Source organism: Sinohyriopsis cumingii, chromosome 8, assembly GCF_028554795.1.
Source record: "Sinohyriopsis cumingii isolate HCF-2022 chromosome 8, ASM2855479v2, whole genome shotgun sequence".
Lineage (NCBI taxonomy): Eukaryota > Metazoa > Mollusca > Bivalvia > Unionida > Unionidae > Sinohyriopsis > Sinohyriopsis cumingii.
The window spans coordinates 32960628-32978303 of record NC_142968.1 but is presented as its reverse complement, the minus strand read 5'-3'; the positions used below and the strand labels follow the sequence as shown (position 1 = coordinate 32978303).

At 32.1% G+C, this 17676-nt stretch overlaps 1 protein-coding gene across 1 annotated transcript in view; it reads right to left on the bottom strand.

Annotated features, from left to right (window-relative positions):
* The window catches only part of LOC149793255 (uncharacterized), a 106463-nt gene that overhangs the window by 52511 nt on the left and 36276 nt on the right, over positions 1-17676 (bottom strand). Inside the window, exons 10-11 of the mRNA XM_089968973.1 lie at positions 14169-14296; positions 13006-13153 (exon numbers count right to left, since the gene is read on the bottom strand). Coding sequence (XP_089825099.1) covers positions 13006-13153; positions 14169-14296 — 276 coding nt within the window. The remainder of the gene's footprint in view (positions 1-13005; positions 13154-14168; positions 14297-17676) is intronic.

Here is a 17676-nt window from a genome sequence, read left to right as displayed (position 1 = left end):
ATATTATATAACTGTTCTTTTCATTTATCACTTCTCACTCAATATTATATAACTGTTCTTTTCATTTATCACTTCTCACTCAATATTATATAACTGTTCTTTTCATTTATCACTTCTCACTCAATATTATATAACTGTTCTTTTCATTTATCACTTCTCACTCAATATTATATAACTGTTCTTTTCATTTATCACTTCTCACTCAATATTATATAACTGTTCTTTTCATTTATCACTTCTCACTCAATATTATATAACTGTTCTTTTCATTTATCACTTCTCACTCAATATTATATAACTGTTCTTTTCATTTATCACTTCTCACTCAATATTATATAACTGTTCTTTTCATTTATCACTTCTCACTCAATATTATATAACTGTTCTTTTCATTTATCACTTCTCACTCAATATTATATAACTGTTCTTTTCATTTATCACTTCTCACTCAATATTATATAACTGTTCTTTTCATTTATCACTTCTCACTCAATATTATATAACTGTTCTTTTCATTTATCACTTCTCACTCAATATTATATAACTGTTCTTTTCATTTATCACTTCTCACTCAATATTATATAACTGTTCTTTTCATTTATCACTTCTCACTCAATATTATATAACTGTTCTTTTCATTTATCACTTCTCACTCAATATTATATAACTGTTCTTTTCATTTATCACTTCTCACTCAATATTATATAACTGTTCTTTTCATTTATCACTTCTCACTCAATATTATATAACTGTTCTTTTCATTTATCACTTCTCACTCAATATTATATAACTGTTCTTTTCATTTATCACTTCTCACTCAATATTATATAACTGTTCTTTTCATTTATCACTTCTCACTCAATATTATATAACTGTTCTTTTCATTTATCACTTCTCACTCAATATTATATAACTGTTCTTTTCATTTATCACTTCTCACTCAATATTATATAACTGTTCTTTTCATTTATCACTTCTCACTCAATATTATATAACTGTTCTTTTCATTTATCACTTCTCACTCAATATTATATAACTGTTCTTTTCATTTATCACTTCTCACTCAATATTATATAACTGTTCTTTTCATTTATCACTTCTCACTCAATATTATATAACTGTTCTTTTCATTTATCACTTCTCACTCAATATTATATAACTGTTCTTTTCATTTATCACTTCTCACTCAATATTATATAACTGTTCTTTTCATTTATCACTTCTCACTCAATATTATATAACTGTTCTTTTCATTTATCACTTCTCACTCAATATTATATAACTGTTCTTTTCATTTATCACTTCTCACTCAATATTATATAACTGTTCTTTTCATTTATCACTTCTCACTCAATATTATATAACTGTTCTTTTCATTTATCACTTCTCACTCAATATTATATAACTGTTCTTTTCATTTATCACTTCTCACTCAATATTATATAACTGTTCTTTTCATTTATCACTTCTCACTCAATATTATATAACTGTTCTTTTCATTTATCACTTCTCACTCAATATTATATAACTGTTCTTTTCATTTATCACTTCTCACTCAATATTATATAACTGTTCTTTTCATTTATCACTTCTCACTCAATATTATATAACTGTTCTTTTCATTTATCACTTCTCACTCAATATTATATAACTGTTCTTTTCATTTATCACTTCTCACTCAATATTATATAACTGTTCTTTTCATTTATCACTTCTCACTCAATATTATATAACTGTTCTTTTCATTTATCACTTCTCACTCAATATTATATAACTGTTCTTTTCATTTATCACTTCTCACTCAATATTATATAACTGTTCTTTTCATTTATCACTTCTCACTCAATATTATATAACTGTTCGTTTAATTTATCACTTCTCACTCAATATTATATAACTGTTCTTTTAATTTATCACTTCTCACTCAATATTATATAACTGTTCTTTTAATTTATCACTTCTCACTCAATATTATATAACTGTTCTTTTCATTTATCACTTCTCACTCAATATTATATAACTGTTCTTTTCATTTATCACTTCTCACTCAATATTATATAACTGTTCTTTTAATTTATCACTTCTCACTCAATATTATATAACTGTTCTTTTCATTTATCACTTCTCACTCAATATTATATAACTGTTCTTTTCATTTATCACTTCTCACTCAATATTATATAACTGTTCTTTTCATTTATCACTTCTCACTCAATATTATATAACTGTTCTTTTCATTTATCACTTCTCACTCAATATTATATAACTGTTCTTTTCATTTATCACTTCTCACTCAATATTATATAACTGTTCTTTTCATTTATCACTTCTCACTCAATATTATATAACTGTTCTTTTCATTTATCACTTCTCACCCAATATTATATAACTGTTCTTTTAATTTATCACTTCTCACCCAATATTATATAACTGTTCTTTTAATTTATCACTTCTCACCCAATATTATATAACTGTTCTTTAAATTTATCACTTCTCACCCAATATTATATAACTGTTCTTTTCATTTATCACTTCTCACTCAATATTATATAACTGTTCTTTTCATTTATCACTTCTCACTCAATATTATATAACTGTTCTTTTCATTTATCACTTCTCACTCAATATTATATAACTGTTCTTTTCATTTATCACTTCTCACTCAATATTATATAACTGTTCTTTTCATTTATCACTTCTCACTCAATATTATATAACTGTTCTTTTCATTTATCACTTCTCACTCAATATTATATAACTGTTCTTTTCATTTATCACTTCTCACTCAATATTATATAACTGTTCTTTTCATTTATCACTTCTCACTCAATATTATATAACTGTTCTTTTCATTTATCACTTCTCACTCAATATTATATAACTGTTCTTTTCATTTATCACTTCTCACTCAATATTATATAACTGTTCTTTTCATTTATCACTTCTCACTCAATATTATATAACTGTTCTTTTAATTTATCACTTCTCACTCAATATTATATAACTGTTCTTTTAATTTATCACTTCTCAGTTGCATTTTTTCATTTGCCAATATCTTTGATGTTTGTGTTTCGTATTCTCTTAATGATACACTTCATCGTCTGATATTGGTATTTTAATTTTAAGTAAACAACTTCCATTGCATTTAACCGATAAATTAGCTGTCTTTTTAGCTTATATAACCAGGAAGATGGTCTAACTTAAATTTATTTGTGATCGGCGTCTATGGTAATCTATGATTTTCTTGTTTACTGGACATATTGGTTATCTATGCTACTTTCTAAGGTTTGAAATTCATGAAATTTGCATAGGTCCAAACATGGTAAACGTTAGTTTGTATGTTTAAGTCATCTGAATATATCCTGTAACTATTTTCTTGAGGTATTTGTAGTTATTGTCTCACTATCTTCATATAAAGGGTTAGCAAATGTGTGTACCTTTGCCAACAGTGTTTAGACTTTGTTTCTTTAAATAATTTACCGAATTAAAATTAAGATTAAACTGCATTGAGTTTTAAATTTCCTTGAGTAATACGTAAGTTCTTTTGTCCAGTTCTTGCTTTTCTGACGATATTAAATCTCTATCTTATTTTGTACACGCTTTAGCATATTCATAGATTGATTAGACTCTTACATATTTATTTACGCTGAATGCATGTTTCCTCCGTTTGAAGGTGCGAACTGTGTACCTATAGATAGCTGATTTTTTCCAACGCATCCATATATAATTTATCAGTTTCTTGTGGCTCACATTTGTCCTCCATACTAACTTGTGCATCTTGTCGCTTTTTCCGTGGATCTTATTAAAGCTGCAGATGATAGAATGTAAACATCATAGCTGAAAACCGAAACAAAAACAAAACAACAAAGTTGAAAAATACGAACAGGAATTCAACATAGAAAAAATTAGTTAAGAAAACACGAAATGTTGCAAGTTTACGAATTAACAAATATCAAATTCATTATGAAATTCAAAAATACTAGGAGTACCATCTCTGATGCGCGAAGTTCATTGAATTGACATTGTGAACGAATTACGGACAAAATTAAAAGAATAGTATATGGCAACAAAGACAATATGACATTCTCTGGATTAACTCACCTTGGAACTACCTCTTTCTGCACTGCATATTAGTATAATAACATTTAAATAATCATATTGAAACAAACAATAAAAAATAAACAAACCAAGAACTCATTAAATAATACTAATTGTGTTCTGAATATTTTGTAAAACATTGATTTCTAACAGCAATATGTACTTGTTTAGTTTTTGAGGCCAAAAGGAAGACACTTAAAAAACAAATTAAATTATGTGATTCAAAATCTCATAAATGATTAAGTTAACAGTTTCTCGTTACCTATTTGTCTCTTTTTTAGTTGTATTATGACATATTTTCAATTTTTAAAGTTAAAATTCATTGTGGGCTTTAAAATTAGAGTTTAATAGGATTTTAAGGAGAGCAGTGACTTTGAAGGAATGTGAACCCTTGCAAGTGCAATGAATAGTAAGGAAGCTTAGTACAAATGGAGAGAATAGCTAGCAGCTAGACCACTGTCAGGAGCCCAGTCTTGTTATACTACTCAGAGCAGACAAAAAGGCTTCACTTAAAGACCCATTTTAAAAACAGCATGGATATGGTTTGGCTGTTTCATTTCCTGCATCCAGCCTTAGTTAAAATTCTTATAAATCCTGTGTTCGTTTCTAACGAATAAAATATGTTTGACCGTGCTCGTTTTGCTGTTAATAACATTTTTAAAAGTATATTTCAAAAGATGATAAATAGAAAACCAGATCATGTATTCATAAGATACATGTGTAAGATCCTTACTTTAAAGTATTATATTCTACTGATTAAATGATTTTTACTATGGCATTTACAACTAATTATCATGTGTTAATAATTCCAGTACTACTAAGCTTATTCTTCTAGTAATTGTCCGATATCTGAAACAGTATGCATTTTCACACTTTAGACGTCATTCGTGTTATTGTCCGCTAAACGACATGTGTCTGATGCATCATCTTTTTATTCTAAATATAGGTGTCTAACTTGGAACATGCCTAGTGTGGGCACACGGAGCCCCCTGCTCCAGGCAAGTGCTGTCCCAAACCTACATGTCCAGAAAACGTCATGATCATTTATCATGTTGGCTACCAAGAACTTTAAAAAGCGCAAGCTCAACACTTTTGAAATAGAATCGCGAAAAATAAGTAATTGTTTTCAGTAAAAGTTACTGAATTTATTCATATCCAGCGAAACCAATTTAACTTTCAACTTTAAATCTGAATTATGCACGATATCTACACTTAGTATTGCTGTTGCTCAAGACATTCTCTACGTAAAGCAATTAGATGAAGCAGCTTTGGATCCGAGTTTTCAATTTTTATGAATGTTATTCCGCATGTTTAACAATTTCTCTCTTTCTACGATATTTGCCAAGGGGACTATTTAACAAGGTAATATCTGTTGTTTTTTTTTTTTTAAATTGAACACATTGTCAGCGTTTCCTCAGCATATGAATCACGTGACATTATTCATAGACTTGTTATGTCACTGTTGCAATATAATATAGGGGCTTATTGACGTTTATAGCTAGGTTCTCTGTATCTTCGTTTATCAACATGTCCATAGACAACTTCTGCATAAGCTTTTGTGTGATAGCACAAACACAATTATCCAAGTTCTGCGATCGGAATATATTTCAAACTTTTCCCAGTATAACTTTGCGGTCTATGTTAAGCATGATATCATATTCTAATAGGAGATTCTGATGGAACTATGTTCTGAATGTGATATGAACTATCACATTTTGTAACCCTTTGAATGGGGTTTGTTAAAATTATTTGCACTCCCACTTATCGTGTACGACAACTTAAAACCACTGATAAGAATATTTGCTGAAAAATAAAGTCAAATATTCGTTTTCTCATTTCCAAATATAAAATCTCTTATATGGTCTTTTAACAAAAGAAGATTAAGGAGAATGATAACGTTTGGAAGATTTATGTATATTTAATTTGTTTTATTTGATTGACCTTTATCCATAAATCATCCATAAATGAAAGCAGGGGTTTAATCCTATCTCTCTAATGTCTTCTTTTTTCCTTGAGGACATATTACATATCCAATTATTATATACGATTTTAGATTAGGTATTAAGATAATTATTAGTTTAATCTGAATTCAGAACATTGGTATTCTCCTCGGAAAAACGTTGTCTGCCAGTCCGTTCCCAGTTAGGTTCCTAAAATTTAGGCAAACAGACCTGGTCATGCGTATGAATATGATGGAAAATTCCATTAAAGTAAAGTGACAGAGTATTGTGATAAACTGTTTCTTTTATTGTTTTTGTTTTTGTGTTTTACACCAGTTATAAGCGCAAGACTATACATGGCGGCCAGTATTGTTGGTGAGGGAAGAACGTGGGAAAACTCCCGGTAGGTAAAACCAACCCAAGGGAACCTACAGACGGCTTTCTCATATTCCCATACTGGCTGAACCCGAGACTCTAACCCACGCGGACAGAGATGAAATGAAAGTGGTCGGTAAAGGCGAGCGCTGTAGACCACTCGACCACACAGCCCCTTCAGAAAATGACTATTGCGACCTACGTCTGATGTGGGAGATATATAAAATTGTTTATATCAGAATTATAATTTTAATCTTAGAGCAATCAATTTTAGTTTATGTTCAGTCGAGACCATTAAATGTATTTATTTAAAGTATTCACTCGAATACCAAACTATTAATTAATTCAGGCCTAAATTGCTATCTTCGAAATTATTTTGAATTCATTCAAGGACATTTTGGATTATATTATTATGACCCGTCAATACAGTTGGCTCATTTGTAACTTCGCGACGACTTGCAAATCAACAAGTTCAATAGTATGGGAGTGTGGAGGAGGTGGTGCTGCGGATAAGCGACCACAAACAAACTAATTAATAGAAGAACAGTCAACAAATATGGAGAGAGACAAATATTTTTTTATATCTCAATAAATCTTTCAATTACTTTTTGCAGCTTATCCTTTTCGAAGGCTATGGTCATCATTCATACGCTGAAAAAATAATCTATATATCTAGCTCTATCTCTTCCTGTCCATCTGTCTGGCTCTCTCTCTTTCTCTCGATATATATATATATATATATATATATATATATATATATATATATATATATATATACATATATATATATACGTGCTTGTCTGTGTGTGTATCTGCGTGTGTGTGTCTGTGTGTGTTTGTGTTTTTGTTGTTGTTTCAGTTTACATAGGTGGTTGTAAACATTTTTCATATTTTATTTTGTTATAAGGTTCCAGTGGTAATTTGTGCAAATGTCTGTGTTGAAATCGTAATTCGTAAATCAACCTTGATCATATAATTAAATATGCGAGTTTCAGGGTTCTCACAACACACTTCATTTGCAGCGCTAGATATATGAAAATTTATCTTTTCCGTAAAAGTATGTTGTATGGGATTTGAATTGAAGTGATGCAATCTGGATACTTCCTACTCGGTGCAATGTGAAATCATAAAGCTGTTTACATAACGGCATATGTTTCGCTTCCTAAGGCATTTTTGTTTCTCTATTACTTACTTTGTTCGATTCATCCATTCTAGATCTGAATACAGTACTCTTTATTCATTTTTCTTTTAAGTTCAATGTTGTCTCCATGTTTTTGTTTATTTCAGTGATGAGATTATTAATGCTACCACAAAGTGCATGTTTTTTTTGTTCACTCCAGTTTTTTTTAATGCATCGGTACCTGATATTAGAAGTGTTCCAAATTATAGACTGGGCTTTACTTTAAATTTCTTCTTCCATTCATCAGGCTAATATTACTAACAACTTCTTTATGAAAATGTTGTTTGTACCTCATTTAAATTATTCAACCTGATCATGCAATTTTATGGTCATGATTTTAACACTTGAATTATATTTGCTAGGTCATGTGTTGCTTTATGACAAGTCCACTTTTTGATCTCGTGAATGTTGTGTTCTGTTTCGCTTATCCGCTCTTATTGTTGATGTTAATGTTCAGAAGTTAAAGTGACATAGTTTTAAGAGAAGTTTAGTTTTCTTAATGGCAAACTTCAAGGCATCAACCTCATTATTTATCCCTTGATAGACCTTCAATAAATGTTGTCGAACTTTAGGTAAATTATCTTCACTTTCTTTTGTTAATTTTAGGACTTTAATTAAAGTAGGTAACGTAATGAATAGATTGAAACAAAAATGTTCATGGTTTGCCATAGTGTTGCATCATTTTCATCATGTTTTCATCTGTTGTTTTCTCAGTGTTTAAAGTTTCACTAGCACCTCAGAAAGACATCATTCCAATAATCAGTTTTAATCAACATGAAGACAATAGTTTCAAATATGACGTGAGTGTCTGTCAATCTTTGTGTTTACTATGTCGGTTAATTTAACCATTTTGTAATTGTTAATAATTACCGATAACATTGTATGAATGAACAAAACCTAGGTAAAAAGTAACTATTCACTGGCAAGGACTCATGTACACACGAATAATACGCATTAATAGTTTGTTGTGTCATCCATTTTCTTGAGAAAATATATAGATTGTGCTTTTAAACCGGAAACATGATTCAGCAAAATCTGTTACAGTATTATAGGTATTAAATCCTAGAAATGTGTCATTGTTGTTTGCTATGCATACAGTAGTTTTGTTACTAGAAGTAATTGTAATTGTTTCATTCGGTTCTCTGTTGTTGCTATTTCCACTTGTTCCTTCTTTGACTTGTTTTGTGTACATATCAATGTTACAATAACATTCTTCTTTGTCATTTTTGTTGTTATTACCATGATTAGCATTATGTGTTATTTTATACAAAATAAAGTGTTCAGACCAGTAGAGATGGAATCGGGTCGATTACGGTATAAATATTATATTTTGTGACTCCAGTTTAGAACAGAATTGCACACTATCCATGTCGTTGCATAGATAGGTACTATGTCAGAAGAACTAAATAAATTATATATTTTACAACACAAATGTGTTTGTGATTTAGATTTTTAACGAAGCTCTAACAATTTTTCAGTCTTATCGCAACTATGTCTGCAGTGTAGCAGCGTACAGTGATGTCTAACACGGGGGCATCATGCTGCAGACATGTTGCATCATGTCCCACCCAGTCACATTATTGTGACACCAGGCCGACCAGTCCTAACACTAAACTCTTAATTCTGAGTGCCTAGCAAGGCAGCTGTTAGTACCGTTTTATAATCTTTGATATGACTCGGCCGGGGTTAAATAATGACGTAATACTGTTTCAAATCAATGTATAATATTACAAACATATTCCTACCTAGTATGCACATACCCTGCCACTGACACATACTCCTACCTATTATACACATATCCTGCCTATTACGCACATACGCTGCTATTCACACGTATTGCTGGCTATTACACACGTACACACACATACACACACACTACCTATTATACACATATCCTGTCTATTACGCACATACCGTGCATGCAACAAAAGCAAGCAAACATATCATGCTCCGAGTACTCTGATTTATAATTATGGATTTTATCTGCAGTCACCTTGAAAAAAGAGACCAAATAGTTATCATCACCGTACATTATTCCACTGCAGTACAAAGCTTTTCAAGAAATGAACCCCATGGTATTCTCTGAGCTTAAAACAGTTGTAGTCCAAAAGATGTTTTGAAATCAATCCCTTCACTAAACTCGATTTTATACAGTTTATTGGTATGTCTTATGGAAGATTTTCTCAGACACATTTTTTGAAAGAGATCATTTTGTGTTATAAAGTATTGTGGATTACTGTAGAAATGCTACAGTTTCATGACATAACTGCTTCATTATAAAGCGGTTTCATCACTGTCAAAGCGATATCATCTTTCTTTACGATGTTTATTGAGACAGTTGTTTTTGCTGATATCCCTTCTGTTGGCAGGGATCGTCCTGGGCTTCGCCAATGTCGCAAATTGCGATTTTTTTTCCTAATTGGCGACAAAAATATCCCATCTGGCGATTTTTTTGGCCACAGACTTTTTGGTTATTTAATTTGTACATACAATCATAGATTTGGACTGGATAAATTAAAAGGGAGAACGAAAGGAAGCCACAAACTTGACTAAGCAATGCATTGGAATCAATCTGTTACACAAACAATCCTTTTTTCGTATTGACAACCCCATCTTTACAGTGCATTGTTACATCATAATCTGCTTATGCTGACATCTGGGTTGAGTATGCTGTGATACAGTCAATCATGCTACCGAACTATACCTACAACTGACCGACTTCTAAAGACGCGAATAGAACAGATACAATTAATTGAATGGCTAAATCTTCTGTTAGTTTTTTTTTTTTTTTTTTTTTTTTTTTTTTACATATACCAGTACAATAGTTTTGCTGAACCTTCATAGAAAACTGATAACCTTTGAAGTACCGACTACTGTGTATAAATACAAAGCAAATGGAAAAATCTCAATCACAATTATGTATGTCGCCAGTGCAGCATTTTACTCATTGATCTTTTCCTTTTGTCATCAATCCGTGTTACGGCTGCTGAGACTTAAACTCCGAAACAAGAAATAGCACAAAACAAAAACAACAACCAGTTTTGCATAATTAATAATAATTATTTATTTCTCAAAATACAAGAGTGAAAGAATCTCTAAATTGGGTGTGAATTTATGCTTATATATACGGTCCAATATTGCCAGGTGTTGATTCGTGTAAGTTTCATTCGTGGGAATGTAGATCCTATTTTGTTTGTCGAGAAAATTTATACAGCATTCAGCGATCATTCTTGGGATTTAGGAAGCAATTCACTACAAGCTTTGTTAAGCTAGCCATAAGGGGGATGGGGGGGGGAGGCTGCTGATAGACTACTGGTGTCACCTGTCAGTGCTGTGGACTGTGAAGGTGGATTCAGTAAGATGAACCTCATAAAAACTGACATCAGAAATAAACTCTGCATCTCATCTCTCGAGAATTTCATGAGAATCGGCATGTACAGATGTGAAAAATTAGACTTTGAAACTGCATTCAACAAGTGGGCAGCCCTAAAATTGCGACAAATCTTCATGTAACACTTTGTAACATTTTGTTAATGCTTGTTGTAATTAAAGAATTAAGTAACCCATCTTTTGTAATTTTCATTGCCTGTTACATTAATAGACTAAATTAACACTTGGAAAAATGTACACTACTTGTTCTGGCGACACTTTTTGAAAATTGGCTACAAAATATTGAGGTTGGCGATTTTTTTGGCGACAGCTTTTTAAAAGCCAGGACCATCCCTGTGTTGGTTTCTACATTATACATGTAATTCAAGGATAAATGCTTCTCTGAGTGGGAATGGGGTGGAATAGTTGGACGGGTTTCTGTTTATGTGTAACATCTTTTATACAGCGTAGCGCAAAATCACAACGTTGAACGATTGCTATCAAGTGTCGCAGAAAAGTTTCCAAGACGTATTTGAGATTCAAATGACAGGCTCATTTATATTACTTTATGTGTATCCTGATACCTGCTTCACGTCATTTATACGCACTATTTATGTTGTTAAATCAATTGAACAATAGAGAATTTTAACATAAACACTAGTTATCAGAAACAATTGTCATGACATACTATGCTTTCTAAAAGCACCCATGCATGAGTGGGCTGTCTGGCGACGTTAAGAGTGTCTAAATCATATCTTTCGTAAATAATCAGCCTATCGTTTTCCTAGATTCTCACTCTATGTAAACCTATAACGCTGTCACTGCCTGTTGTCGATAATAAGAATGTGTACAATATTTTACGATATATACTAACTATATGGTCTCTGAAATGGGAAAAGTGAAAAATATTCGCAACGAGAAAAACAAATGTGATTGGCTACAGAACTTGGATATAGAAGGGATGGTTATTCTTTAAATATTTTTGATAACATACATTATGACAAACACATACAGCTTATACAAAATTCCAATTTAAATAGCCAATGCCTCGAACTCATATTAGTACTATATGCTAAACGTATTTGTGAAATAAAATCCAAATTTTAAAGCAAATGAAAACAGTTTCTAATTCTTGAGGATTGCGCGTGAAACTGGATGTTGTACCATTTCCTGATGACAGATCCAAGTTCTGATCTTGATACGTCATGAACAAAAGCTGCTGCATAACACCAAGCTATATTGTTCAATCATGTTTGTAAAATGAATGCAAAAGAACAAGATTTTTTTTGACAGCGATTAAAATCCATAATATGGCTTCTAATTTCCGAGTCTTGAGTATAAGGTTAATTTGTTTCTACTCATATATTAGTCCCACATACATCTCTTTATGGCCTGAATTCTTCGAATGCTTCCATAAGTAGAATAGTATTCTAAGGAACTCATTTGTTCAGTATAAACTAATCAAACGTTAGAAGCCTTAATCCGTCTCACTAAATGATTGATTAGAAATGTCGGCTGAGCAGCTTACAATCTTAGACACCAACAGACTTTTGAATACCATAATTTTCATCAGATAGAACAATATGTTTTGACATTTTATTATCACGTTTCCTAAATGCATGTCCAATAAGATGACTGGAATGGGCCCTGAGAGAAAAGATGTTGACGTGAACTAATGACCTTAAACACCACTATTCGAGTGTTTTGTCTCACAAAATCAATAATTTATTATGCAGTTTCAAACCAAAATTTTGCCTGCTTGATGCAAAGTCAGAGGTTAACTTGATGGGTACGGTATTTAACAATAGTCATACACATTACAGAACCCTACACTATTACTACTGATTGTGTTATTGTTTTTCTTGTATTCAGCAAATTAATGACATGTACTTAAAACAGTTTCAAAAGTCTGGTACCGAAATTAGTTATATTGCTCTGTTTATGTATATTAATGCTGTTGTTGACAAATAACGATAAAAGTCACAGTTCAAATGTTAAAGCCTTTATTACGTTAGCTTAGTACAGTTCTTGACTACTGTATACTGACCCAGAATTTGGCTGAGTCATACGTGCCACAATTAGTAGTTAATGTACAAGAGTACGGTCCGACATTTTCCAACGTCAACCTGTCAATACTGAGGGATCCGTCTGGTAATTGTGCCACATTTGTTGGTATGGGATGACCAACTATCTGCAAAAGATAATGGCGGTTATCACCTAAGGTAGTAGAGGCCGTTTGTGGTGATAGCGGTTGTTTCCACAGTTGTTTTAAACGCATGGCACATCTCTAGCAGTAGAGTTAGTTGGACCAGCACAGAGATAGTTATGTAGGGTGTGAAACGAAAAAGCACAAACATCTAAACTAATACAGGCAGACATAATTATAAAGAGTAGATGAATTATCAGCGGGATAACATTATCAGGATCAAAAGAGAATTTTTATTAGAATATTTTGTGAAATAAAGTTATTAAGATATTTGTTAATTTCCATTACAACATGCTCAAAACTAATTCGTCAAATGGCACTAAAGGAATAATAATAATAACTCTCAACTTGTATCAAAATAATTCATATCATATCATACCATTTTGTGTTTTGGCCCTCCTGAATGTATCCTTCATAATTTAATAATATTGTAGCAAACACCAATGTACATAGGACGTGACGCGATTAATTGAGTAGATTAGACAGGAGAAGACAAACGTGTTCAAAACGTTGACGTGATTGATCAAATGGAAATGGAGTGACGGCGACATTTCAACATATCCATTTTACAGTGGCCCAGGAGAAGTAGAAGAAGAGGACAGTGAATGTTTCATATTGATCAATGGAAATGCCGTGGAATGGAACATTTGGAATAATAAGCGAGTGTGACTGATGCAAGTAAATAATAATGAGTGACTTTTTGAAGGTTAAACTTAAATTAATGTAGAAGATTATTAAAGACAAAAGAATGCGCAACTCACATTCTTAATGGGCATCCATTGGTATTTACTGTCTCATTCACCCATACCATTTATATGGAAATCTATATTTGCATCCATTGTTATTGGCCTTGTATCGCTTATGGAATATGTATCACGATACGAACCGTTAGGTTTGATTAGTGTGTTGGTCCTACATATCACTGAGCTACATACGCGTGGGATTTTGGTAGTGCCCCTCTACCACCGAGTCTATAAGATAAACACAAAGCAAGACCTACCTGAGGAGCAATCCATGTGATATTGGGAGCCTGTGCTGGGGAAGCACCACCTGACACAAGACAGTGTATCACAATCTGTGAACCAGTTGGTTTTGTAAAGTTCTGTGCACTCTGAATAACCTGCGGATCTGGAAGTAGAAATTGTACAAAATAATCGGAACTGCAACATGTGTCAATCTCCCACATTTCAAACTCTTGATATTTCATATTTGCTTGCTACTGTGAACAGAAATGAATCTAAAACTACACGTAGCATGTGTTGGTTATATACTAGTTTACATTAGTTACATTGCAAGCATGCATGGTCCCATTTACTGTAGGGACTGACCATATAGTTTTTTCTTAGTAGGGCCAAGGATTTGGCAGTTACTCTTCTTTATATGCCCCTAAATGTATTGAAACAAAATTGTTGCTCTGATATGTAGAAACGGTGCTATATTTATAAATCATAATTGCTGATGAAATAAGATAACATGAGGTGAAAGGAAACAAATATCTTGAATTAATACAAAATTCTAGCCCCACACCATCACCTCTAAAACTTTTCACATTTATGTAATTTCTATTACGCTTTTTTACTTTAAGATTATCAGATTCTTTTTGAATTTCACTTTCAACTAAACTGTATTAATACTATGCTTTTATTGTCATTAGTTTAAATCTTTCTTGTTAACATTTTCCGATATGTAGAGTATCAAATAATTAAAGTGTACAGAATCTTGTATCGATAGTTAGGTGAGAAAAAAATCAATAATTTTTACATTATTTATCCTTTTCTTCGAATATTCTATAATTTGTATTTGCAGACTTGAACCTGAAGAATATATATCAAATAATGTTCTTATGACTATATTTTTATGCATTGATATGTCAATTTTACGTGCAATACAATTCAAAATTAAAGAACGATTAATGTTTATATATGTACGGAGAGCAGGAGACTGTTTGTAAGGATATACATTTCCATATAAAAGGTACTGCTTTCAGTACACGAGTTCAGTAGATAAACTGTGGTGTTTTATGTATGAGAGTGGCTAAAATATATTTTCATGTGAGTCAAAGTGTATTGCGTTGTCTAATCACCAGTATTCAAGTTATTAAATGACTGTGTGTGTGTGTGTGTGTGCGTGCGTGTTTGTAAGAAAAAAGATTCTGACCTGAGTGAAAATGTCTCTTCTCCAAATATTGGAAAAGGGAGTAAAGGATTTGTAAACATAAATAGGTCATGTATCCATTAATATCAGTATGATTGCTAAATGTGTTTTAACCGTATCAAGTAGAATTTGTGAAATCACACATTATTTCCCACTCCGAAAAGAATAATTCCCAAAAATGTGAAAGAAAATTCTTAAAAATGAGCAAGAAATATCGTAGTGACTTGAATGTTGATTCATTTGTTATGCATTAACTGCTGGTTAGTTAATAGATCGAACGAGATTATCGGGATCAACTGGCATTTCATAAAAGCATGCGGATCTCCTGTAAAATAGGAAGGAATCAACATACAGAGAGAGAGAGAGAGAGAGAGAGAGAGAGAGAGAGAGAGAGAGAAATGCATGATGAACTAAGATGTATTTAGAGGAATCGTCATATCGGTTATGTCACTATTTCAATTTCCGGAGACTGTGCTTCGTGGAGTCTAGCACCCTCTTCTTTTAAAACACAATTATTACGCATCTTCCATTTGCTTCTTACGATCGTCTTCGCTCAGTAACTGTTACACAAACAAGTAGATCCTTGTTGAAGAAAAGTCGAGATATGTTTATCTCACTCAAGACAATGTTGGTGTAAATTTATACTTGGGAAAGGTACCGGGGTGGATACAGCTGGTAATGCTACTTTGCCGTTGGTTCAGTCAACTTTGGGTGCTTGCCTCCGCTAAGGTTCTATGTTGGCCTCGGGTTGATATTTCACATCAGGGTTCTTCTAATGCCACATTTCTATTTGACCACTAACACACTTATATACCTTATCGCACGAATGTTTAGTAACACCACTTTGAAACCGATATTCCTCAAGAGGTTGAACGACAATTTTGTTATCAATCTTAGCGTCGACTGAAATATGATCAAAAATGGGTCGTTAATGTCCACACCATCATCACCGCACTCAGAATTGATCAAGAATTTGTAATAACAAATCTTAGACACAAAAACCAAAGATGGTTACGTAGCCGACCGGATAAACTTTGAATGATTTCAACTGAATTCATCTCAACTTATGATGTTGATATGGCATGAGTTTAAAATTCATAATCGTTCGTTTTGTAATACGTGTTATAACGGTCAATATAAAAAATGATGCTACTTAATCGGTGTTATATGCATTGGTGTGTTGATTACACACTCGCATGACGACCTAGTAATTAATACTCATCTATCTACACAACAATTCCGGATTCCTCTGAAAGAAATCAAGGTATATATGATTAAATATAGATGATAATGAATATACACACAAGTGGATATAACACCGATTAAGTAGCATCATTTTTTGGTGAAATGTTCTTAGTCGTGATGAAATATAGGCTGGTATGTGCAGGCAAGGCGATGAGTGCCGCTTACCAGGGGACCTGGGTTCGAATTTTTAAGATATACACAAGACAGAACGGAAAGTGATATCCTTGGATTCCTATAGAAGAATGCTTCATAATAGTGGGCAGAATTAATATTTTAATACAAATAATATTACTTCTGCTTGGTGTATATTTATTTATAAGTCTCTATAATTAATTCTATATACACCGATTTCTTTCATAGGAATCAGGAACGATTGTGTAAATACACGAGAATTAATTACTAGGTCTTCATGCAAGTGTGTCTGCTACACACGAGCGCATATAACACAGACTGACTAACATAATTTTTTGGTGATGTGTGCTTAGTGGTGAAGGAATATGGGGTTGTGTGTGCAGCCAAGACTATGGGTGCCGTTTACCAGCGGATCTGGGTTCGAATTTCCTTAGTTTACGAATTAAAAAATTATCTAACCTGTGTGATAGCATTTTTATATATATATATATATATATATATATATATATATATATATATATATATATATATATATATATATATATATATATATATATATATATATGTGTGTGTGTGTGTGTGTGTGTGTGTGTGTGTGTGTAAGGTCGATCAATACTGAAGCGATCGATGTCAATACTAATTTGAGGGAATATATAATTATCTCTGCGAATCGGGTTAGTCGGCAAAGTGATATGCAAATTAAACATGAAGCAGAAAATCTGAAATCGCTATTTCGGTTGCATGCAATAGAACGAATTTTGAAAGGGTTTCAAAAAATGTTAAATGCGTTTTCAGATACACAATGGTTGCACATTGATAAATCGATTAATTTAGGAAGGATCGTAGAGCTGGAAAGGAAAACATGGCCAAGCTTACGAGCAGAAAAAAAAGAAATGATTTAATAATAGTGCAATAATAAATGGAACCTCTGAAGTTTAGTTTACCTGAAGCGAGCGAGGAGAATTTCATAAATGAAA